This window comes from Bison bison, unplaced genomic scaffold, assembly GCF_000754665.1.
Source record: "Bison bison bison isolate TAMUID 2011002044 unplaced genomic scaffold, Bison_UMD1.0 scf7180017864289, whole genome shotgun sequence".
NCBI lineage: Eukaryota > Metazoa > Chordata > Mammalia > Artiodactyla > Bovidae > Bison > Bison bison.
In genome coordinates, this window is record NW_011494861.1 from 20,934,304 (window position 1) to 20,944,385 (window position 10,082).

General features: G+C 36.0%; 1 protein-coding gene across 1 annotated transcript in view; it reads left to right on the forward strand.

Annotated features, from left to right (window-relative positions):
- Positions 1–10,082, forward strand: part of AXDND1 (axonemal dynein light chain domain containing 1) — an 80,153-nt gene that overhangs the window by 23,464 nt on the left and 46,607 nt on the right. The window contains exon 11 of the mRNA XM_010850253.1: positions 7,026–7,146. Coding sequence (XP_010848555.1) covers positions 7,026–7,146 — 121 coding nt within the window. The remainder of the gene's footprint in view (positions 1–7,025; positions 7,147–10,082) is intronic.

The following is a 10,082-nucleotide window of genomic DNA, read 5'->3' on the forward strand; positions in this document are numbered from 1 at the left end:
CAGTCCAAGGAGTAAGCGTCTTTTAATTTCATGGCTGCAGTCACCATCTGCAGTGATTTTGGAGCCCCCCAAAATAAAGTCTGCCACTGTTTCCATGGTTTCCCCATCTATTTCCCATGAAGTGATGGGACCGGATCTGGCTAGGTGTTACCAGATACTCCCCAAGGTAGTTGTACCAGTGTATCCTCTAATCAGTGTATGGGATTTCCCTTTTGCACATATCTTTTATAGTCTTATAAATATGAAAATGTATCCGGTTTTTGTTTGCATTTTCCAAGTTAGTAGTTAGTAATGTGCGTCTAGTTCTCTTTTAGATGTTAGTGACTCTACTGAGGTCCTAATGTTGTTATTCTATTTCAGGGGCTTAGCTGACTTTTTCTGTAAAGGGCCAGATGGTGAGATACAGTTTCTAATACAACTCTGCCTTTGTAAATGTGTGCCATTGTAGTGCACAAGTGGCCAAGGACAATACCAGAACATCACAGTGTTACGATAAAATTTTATTTACTGACACTGAAATCTGAATTTATAACATTTCCATTTACTACAGAATATTATTCTATTGTTTTTTAACCACTTAAAACTGTTAAAAAGTAATCAAATACATAAAAAATTTTTAAAGTAAAGTTCTTAACTCATGGGGTATACTAAAACAAGCGATGGGCCAGGTTTGACCCACAGGCTGTAGTTTTCTAACTTCTATTCTATTTCACTTTCTGTTAGAGTTCTGATTACTAGGAAGCTCTTGGGTATGTATCAAAAGATACATCTGATTGCATTTTAATTTCTTATTTAGTTGATTTAAAATATTATCATAGAAACAGTACATGTGCCTTTTAAGAAAATCAATAAATACAGACAATCAAACATAAATTTTAAAAAAATCACAATTTCACTCCCTATAGATTACTACTGTAAATACCTTAAGTGTATATTCTTATGGATCTATTTTTCTATGTATATGTGTATATGTGCATTGTTTAAACCAAAATTGTATTGTACATACTATTAACCTGTTTTTTCAGTCAATAATCCATACCTGTTTTTTTTTTTTAAACTTTATTTATTCGGCTGCACTGTGTGGCATGTGAGATCTTAGTTCCCTGAGCAGGGATTGAACCTGGGACTCCTGCATTTAAAGCATGAAGTCTTAACCCCCGGACCACCAGAAAAGTCCCCACCCAATTCTTATTTGAACGTTCTTAATTATTCCCGAAATTAATTTTCATTGGGTTGTCCAAACCAGCACCCAAGCTAGTACCACACATTGTATCTTATTCTCTGTGCCTTTTAATCCAGCATTATCTTTTGCTTTTTTTTTAACATGTTAAAGAGTGACCGTATTTTCTAAATGTCAAGAAAAACACAAATTTATACAAAATATAAATTCAAAAATAACTTTCTGACTTGTAATCTGTTTTATCGCTTGCTAGAATGAGGGGTACCTTCATCATCTTTTGTCCGCTGAATGTACTACTGTTTTCTGTAGCTGAGTCATCCTTATTATCTTAGTAAATAACTACCTTATACTCTGTCTTTTATCCTCTGATCTCTGGTACTACCTCTCTATCCTCTTTCTGAGCTGATGACCTTGCTTTCTAAAATACAGAAGGAAATTGAAGAGAGAGCTCAGTTCTCTCTACATCTCCCCACCCTGCTACATCTGTGTTCATACATTCGTGCTTTCCTTCTCACTATGGATAAACTGTCTCCTTTCTAAGGTCAGTCTCTCCACTTGTGTCCTATTACATCCGCTCTTAAGTACTCTTGATATTTTCAGCAAATGTTCCCTCTTTCTCCTGTATCATTAATATTTCCCTCTACTTTATCAGTCACATCAGTATATAAATATGCCGTAATTGCTCTCATCTTAAAAACAATAATAACAAAAGAAAACCACCCTTCCCTAGACCCAAAAGCCATACATAAAAACTTCCAAGTCTCTGAGCATGACAAATCCCCTTCCAGCTGTGGCTTCATTTCTCTGTTCCCCTTACAACAGACTTCCTCAAAAGGTTGTCGTACTCCTTTTCTCCGCTTTCTGTCCTCCCATTATCACTTGAACCCACTCCAGTCAGGCTTTCAACCACACCATTCCACCAAATTGCACTTGTCAGAGTCACCATTGACTTCTGTATTATTATATCCAAAGGCCCATTCTCGATTCTCATTTAGCTTGACTTACCAGCAGCATTTGTCATAACTGACCAGTTGCTTTTACTTAAAACAATGTATTTTAGTATATTATGCTGTCCTAGTTTACTCCTTTACTCTTGGCTCCTTCTTATTGATATCCCTTACAGGTTCCTTTCATCTCGCCGATGTCTATTTATTTATTTATTTATTTGAAGTATAGTTGATTTACAGTGTTGTGTTAGTTTCTGTTGCAGAGCAAAGTGATTCAGTTTTGTGTGTGTGTGTGTGTGTGTGTATCAGTTCAGTTCAGTTCAGTCACTCAGTCGTGTCTGACTCTTTGCGACCTCATGAACTGCAGCATGCCAGGCCTCCCTGTCCATCACCAGCTCCTGGAGTCCACCCAGACTCATGTCTATTGAGTCGGTGATGCCATCCAACAATCTCATCCTCTGTCGTCCCCTTCTCCTCCTGCCCTTAATCTTTCTCAGCATCAGGGTCTTTTCAAATGAGTCAGTTCTTCACATCAGGTGGCCAAAGTATTGGAGTTTCAGCTTCAACATCAGTCTTTCTGATGAACACCCAGGAATGATCTCCTTTAGGATGGACTGGTTGGATCTCCTTGCAGTCCAAGGGACTCTCAAGAGTCTTCTCCAACACCACAGTTCAAAAGCATCAATTCTTTGGCAGTCAGCTTTCTTTATAGTCCAACTCTCACATCCATACATGACCACTGGAAAAACCATAGCCTTGACTAGACGGACATTTGCTGGCAAAGTAATGTCTCTGCTTTTTAATATGCTGTCTAGGTTGGTCATTACTTTCCTTCCAAAGAGTAAGCGTCTTTTAATTTCATGGCTGCAGTCACCATCTGCAGTGATTTTGGAGCCCAGAAAAATAAAGTCTGATGCTGTTTCCACTGTTTTCCCCATCTATTTCCCATGAAGTGATGGGACCAGATGCCACGATCTTAGTTTTCTGAATGTTGAGCTTTAGGCCAACTTTTTCCCTCTCCTCTTTCACTTTCATCAAGAGGCTCTTTAGTTCTTCTTCACTTTCTGCCATAAGAGTGGTGTCATCTGCATATCTGAGGTTACTGATATTTCTCCTGGCAATCTTGATTCCAGCTCGTGCTTCCTCCAGCCCAGTGTTTCTCATGATGTACTCTGAATACAAGTTAAATAAACAGGGTGACAATATACAACCTTGACGTACTCCTTTTCCTATTTGGAACCAGTCTGTTGTTCCATGTCAAGTTCTAACTGTTGCTTCCTGACCTGCGTACAGGTTTCTCAAGAGGCAGGTCAGGTGGTCTGGTATTCCCATCTCTTGAAGAATTGTCCACAGTTTATTGTGATCCACACAGTCAAAGGCTTTGGCATAGTCAGTAAAGCAGAAATAGATGTGTTTTTTTGGAACTCTCTTGCTTTTTCCATGATCCATCGGATATTGGCAATTTGATCTCTGGTTCCTCTACCTTTTCTAAAACCAGCTTTAACATCTGGAAGTTCATGGTTCATGTAGTGCTAAAGCCTGGCTTGGAGAATTTTGAGCATTACTTTACTAGCGTGTGAGATAAGTGCAATGTGTGGTAGTTTGAGCATTCTTTGGCATTGCCTTTCTTTGGGATTGGAATGGAAACTGACTTTTTCCAGTCCTGTGGCCACTACTGAGTTTTCCAAATTTGCTGACATATTGAGTGCAGCACTTTGACAACATCATCTTTTAGGATTTGAAATAGCTCAACTGGGATTCTCTTGCCTCCACTAGCTTTGTGTGTGTGTGTGTGTGTGTACATATATATATATATATATATATATGTATAAGCTGGAGATAGAATATATATATAAATATACTTTTTCATATTCCTTTCCATTATGATTTATTATAGGATATTGAACATAGTTCCCGTTTAATACAGTAGGATCTTGTTTATCTGTTTTATATATAGGAGTTTGTATCTGCTAATCCCAAAGTCCCAGTTTATCCTTACTCCATTCCCTTTTCCCTTTGGTTAACCATAAGTTTGTTTTCTCTGCCTACATCTCACCAATTTCTAAGTGTTGGCGTGCTCATTCTTGGATCTTTCTTCTTTCTATACTCATTTCCTAGGAGAATCTATTCAGTTTCCTGGCTTTAAATGCCATCATCTATATACTCTCAGTTCACAAATTTCTATCTCCAGCTTCACCCATGTACACCAATTTTTATCTCTAGCTTCAGTCTTTTCTTTGAATCCCAGACATGTATTCAACAGACTTAACGTTTTTGCTTAGATACTTAACATTTCCAAACTGAAGTCCTGTTCTTCCCCCTCAAATCTGCTCTTCCCACATTCTCTTCCCCTTTCAGTTAATGGTAACTCCCTCCTCCTAGTTGCTCCAGCAAAAAGTCCTGGCATTATCCTTGATCCCTTTTTTTCTCTCACATGTCTCCATTAGCAAATTCTGTCAGCTCTCCTTTCATTATATATACAGAATCGTCACTACTTTAAGTACTACCATCTTCATGTCTTGCCTGGGATATTACAATAAACTTCTAAATGGCCTTTTTACTTCTGGCTTTACACTCTGTGAGTCTATTCTCCACACACCAGCCAGTGTGATCTCTTAACACTTGACTCAAATGATGTCATTTCTCTGTTCAAAATTCTTCAGTACCTCCCTATCTTACAGTAAAAGACCATTTTAAAAAAATCACAGGACTCCTCCTACCAGAATTTCTCTGACTTCTACTTTGTTCTAAATCTGCTTGTCTTTGTGCTGTTCTTTAAACACACTAGGGTGGCCTGCTTTAGGTCCTGGAGTCCTTCTCCCCCAGGCAGCTGTATGGTTTCTTCCCTCCTTCTTTTGAACCTTTGCTCAAATGTATTGTCAATACGGTCTTTCCTGATCCCTCTATTTAAAATTGTAATACACTTCATATTCTTAATCCCCTTTATCTGACTTATTTTTACCCACAGCACTATCACTACTTAATATAGTATGTTTTACTTTAATTTATTTATTAGCTCTTCTAAATAAACTTTATAAGGGCAAAGTTTATTTTTAGTTTTTGTTTAGTTTTGAATATTACTTGGGATATAGCAGGCACTAAACAGATATTTGTTGAATGAATTAAAAAAATAAACTAGACCTTCTTTTGTGCTAATGTCCATCATAAGAACAAAACATCTTCTAAAATCAAAGAGAAGGGGAAGAAAAGAGAGGAAAAAGGTCTCACTTTCTTTAAACATTGATGGTTCTGAAGTAGGATGGTTCATGTTTTGCATGTGATTAGAAATTACAGGTAATATTTTTATAATGATTATTTTGTTGAAAATTTGGAAAATACAGACACACATAAATAAGAAAATAAAGAACATTCACAATTCTTTTAGAGTTAACTACTATTACTATTTCATTATGTTTTTCTTTTTTCTATGTATTTTTTTTAAATCATAAAGCTGAATATAGACCATTATAATTTGGGTTTTCTTGTTTTATGTTTTACACAAACATTTTTCCTACAGTATTAAGTATTAATACTTTATTAAGTATTAATTATTAAGTCTTATGTTACTATATTATATATTATATAATATATATAATATATTATTAATTAATGCTAATTAAGTATTAAGTATTAATACAGTATTAAGAACATAATCTTTAATTAGCAACAGAGTATTTTCATCAGAGAGCTACATTCTGTATTTTATTTGGCCAGTCCATTGTTTTTGGACATTAAAGTTATTTCTGCATTTTTTCTTTGGCTGTTATAAACAAGGGTCATTAATTTCAGTGCATAGCTAGTGCATTAATTTTAGTGTGTAGCTGTTAAGCTTATAGCTTGTTGAATTTTTACGTGTATATTCATCTGCATGTATGTGACATCTACGGTGATTAATTTTTTTGCAGTTTGAACAAGTCGAAGCCTCCGAATAGAAGGAGGCTTTAGGAGCTGATGTTAGTGGCTAATGGCTTTCAATGAAATCAGAAGAATTTTATGTCACTAGCTTTTTATTCTTTCGGAAAAGTTAGTGTCCTTGTTGTTGTTTAGTTGCTAAGTCACGTGCAACTCTTTTGAAGCCACATGAGCTGTATCCCACCAGGCTTCTCTGTCCATGGAATTTTCCAGGCAAGAATACTGGAGTGGGTTGCCATTTTCTTCTCCAGGGGATCTTCCCCACCTAGGGATAGAATCTGCGTCTCCTACATTGGCAGGCAGATTCTTCACCACTGAGCCACCAGGGAATAACTAATATTCTTTAGGAGGAAGTGTTTCAAAAGGTTTGTGAAAAGCTGCCAATCACTTTATAACTTCTGTGTTTGTATTTAATCTTGGAAGGGCTTTTAATTCAGTTAGAAGGAAAAGATATATTTTGGTAAACATGAAGAAAAAAGATTTAAGATAAAGGTACTTAATTAAACTTAAGCTTTTGATTGGTATAGAATTTCTTTAAATCTTATGCTAATTATATATAATTTAAAAATATAGCTCACAATTATTGGGCTTTGTGCCTTTGTATCTTCTTAGTAAAGAATTCTAAAAAGCTAAAAACAGTTATATTACTACTACATTTATTTAGAATTTTTTATTAAATATCTTGTTATTATACCACTGGAATACCATGGTGTGAAAATTCTAGAGAATAAAGAAGAATACGATGAAAAGTGTTTAGAGCAGGGAACAATATATTAATCTTTTTCCTTAAGACCTCTGTAAGATTTATACATAAAATGTGAATATTTTTTCTTCTATTTCCCTGGATATTAATCTTACTAACATATCCAGCAGTTATGCCATAATTACCTTATGATGAGTTTTAAAGGAACAGATTGCCTGCTTTAGAACAAAGTTATTTTTTTGAGATATGTATTTATGTATCTGTTTTTTAATTTTTCTTTTAGAATTGTAGAAGAATATCATGACTTATATACATTACAAAGAGAAAGGATGGAGAGTGATATTAAACAGTTAATGGCGGAAAGAGATATCTGGAGCTCAGCTACGTATGAATTATCTGTAAAGGTTGTTTCATCTGAAATCAACTTCCTTTTTGGCTAGATAAAGTTTCATTTTATAATTTTTAATAATCTAGACAAAAATTTTGTTTTATTTTAAAATTTTTATTGAAGTATACTTGATTTACAATGTTGTATTTAATTTCTGCCATACAGCCAAGTGACTCAGTTATACCTATATAGACATTCTTTTTTCATCTTCTTGTCCATTATGGTTTATCACAGGATATTGAATAGACCTCCCTATGCTATACAGTATAGGACATTATTGTTTATCTGTCCTATATATAATAGTTTGCATTTGCTAATTCCAAACTCCCAATCCTTCCCAGCCTGACTCTCTTTCTCCCTTGGCAACCACAAATCTTTTCTCTATATCTCTGAGTCTATTTTTGTTTTGTAGATATGTTTATTTGTGTTTATTTTAATTCCACATGTAAGTGATATCATGTTACTTGTCTTTGCTTCTGACTTCACTTAGTACTATAATCTCTGAAAGGGAAAGTGAAAGGCACTCAGTTGTAATTCTCCAGGCCAGAATACTGGAGTGGGTAGCTATTCCCTTCTCCAGGGAATCTTCCCAACCCAGGGATCGAACCCGGGTCTCTGCATTGCAGGCTGATTCTTTACCAGCTGAGCCACCAGGGAAACCCAAGAATACTGGAGTGTGTAGCCTATCTCTTTGCCAGAGGATCTTCCCAACCCAGGAATCAAACTGGGATCTCCTGCATTGCAGGCGGATTCTTTACCAGCTGAGCCACCAGGGAAACCCAAGAATACTGGAGTGTGTAGCCTATCTCTTTGCCAGAGGATTTTCCCAACCCAGGAATCAAACTGGGGTCTCCTGCATTGCAGGTGGATTCTTTACCAGCTGAGCTACCAGGGAAGCCCTTGATAATCTCTAGGTCCATCTGTGTTGCTGCAAATGGCATTATTTCATTCTTTTTAATGACTAAGTAATATTTCATTATGTGTGTGTGTGTATATATATATATATGTATACATACCACATCTTCATAAAAATTTTTGTTAATTTTTATTTTTAAAAAATTAATTTGTATTGGAATATAGTTAATTTGCAATGTTGTGTTAGTTCTGCTGTACAGAAAAGTGAATCAGTTATATTAATACCTATATCCACTTTTTAAAAAATTCTATTCCAATATAGGTCATTGCAAGTTATCTGTCTTACATGTATTAGTGTGTATATGTCAGTCTCAATTTATCCCTTCCATCCCCTCTTTCCTCCTTGGTAACCATATTTGTTTTCTACATCTGTGACTCTATTTCTATTTGTAGATTGGTTCTTTTGTACACTTTTTTTTTTTTAGATTCCACATATGAACCTCATGTGATACTTGTCTTTGTTTGACTTGCTTCACTTGGTATGACAATTTCTAGGTCCATTCATGTTGCTGCAAATGGCATTTCCTTCTTTTTAATGGCTGAGTAATATCCCAGTGTGTATATGTGTTTGTGTGTGTATTTGTGTATATGTGTTTGTGTGTGTATGTGTGTGTGTGTTTGTGTGCATGTGTATGTGTGTGTTTGTGTGCATGTGTGTGTGTATGTGTGTTTGTGTGTGTACCACATCTTCTTTATCCATTCATCTATCATTGGACATTTAGGTTGTTTTCATGTAGACAAAATCTTTAGAAATGAAGATATATATTTAATTGATGAATAATGCAACTATTCTATTATAAACCTTGAAAAGGAAAAGTTGTATTTTTTTCTCTTGTTTCTTCTCTACTGGGGGTACCTGCCTATTGCCCAATTAAGGGCTCTTTTTCACCAGAACCTATGAGTATGAGCAGGTATTCTATTTCTGTTGTTTGTGAATGTGTTAAAACTTTCAACTTTAATTAGATATTAATAAACTAGTGAAAGTGGTTCTTTTTTTTTAATGATGTAACTGTATTACGATCACTGGATAAGTCACTTTGGTTCTATTATTTAATACTTTGGTACCCAAGATGACAACTGAATTGAAATATGGCAGCCTGTAGACGATGACAAGATGCTTTAGGAAAATATTATAGCAATGTCCCACAATACAGTATTCAGTGTTTCCTGGTTGATTGCCTAATGTCACATCTGGAAATTACAATATTAACAGAAAATTATGATGCTAAACACATTCAAAATGTTTTCCCACTTTCCTCTGGAATAGTCAGATCTCATCTCTGACATGAAAGTTCTATTCTGATGCAGAACTTTAAAAGAGACATTGATATGTCCAGAGAAACAATTCTGACAGTAGGTATATGATATAAGAAACAAACCTGTAAAAGAAACAGACTCACAGATAGAAATGAACTAGTGGTTACCAGTGAGGAGAGCGAAAGGGGGAGGGGCAAGGTAGGGGCAGGGAATTGAGGTATGAACTAATATGTATAGAAAAATAAGCCACAGTTCAGTTCAGTCACTCAGTCGTGTCCGACTCTTTGCGACCCCATGAATCGCAGCACGCCAGGCCTCCCTGTCCATCACCAACTCCAGGAGTTCACTCAGACTCACGTCCATCAAGTCGATGATGCCACCCAGCCATCTCATCCTTTGTTGACCCCTTCTCCTCCTGCCCCATGAGTCAACTCTTTGAGTGAGGTGGCCAGAGTACTGGAGTTTCAGTTTTAGCATCGTTCTTTCCAAAGAACACTCAGGACCAATCTCCTTTAGAATGGACTGGTTGGAACCACAAGAATATATCATATAGCACAAAGAATATTGTCAATATTTTAGAATAACTACAAATGGAATATAACCTTTAAAAATTGTCAGTCACTATGTTGTACACTGAAACATGTAATATTATACATCAGTTCAGTTCAGTTGCTCAGTTGTGTCCGACTCTTTGCGACCCCATGGACTGCAGCACTCCAGGCCTCCCTGTCCATCACCAACTCCCGGAGTTTACTCACACTCGTGTCCATTGAGTCGGTG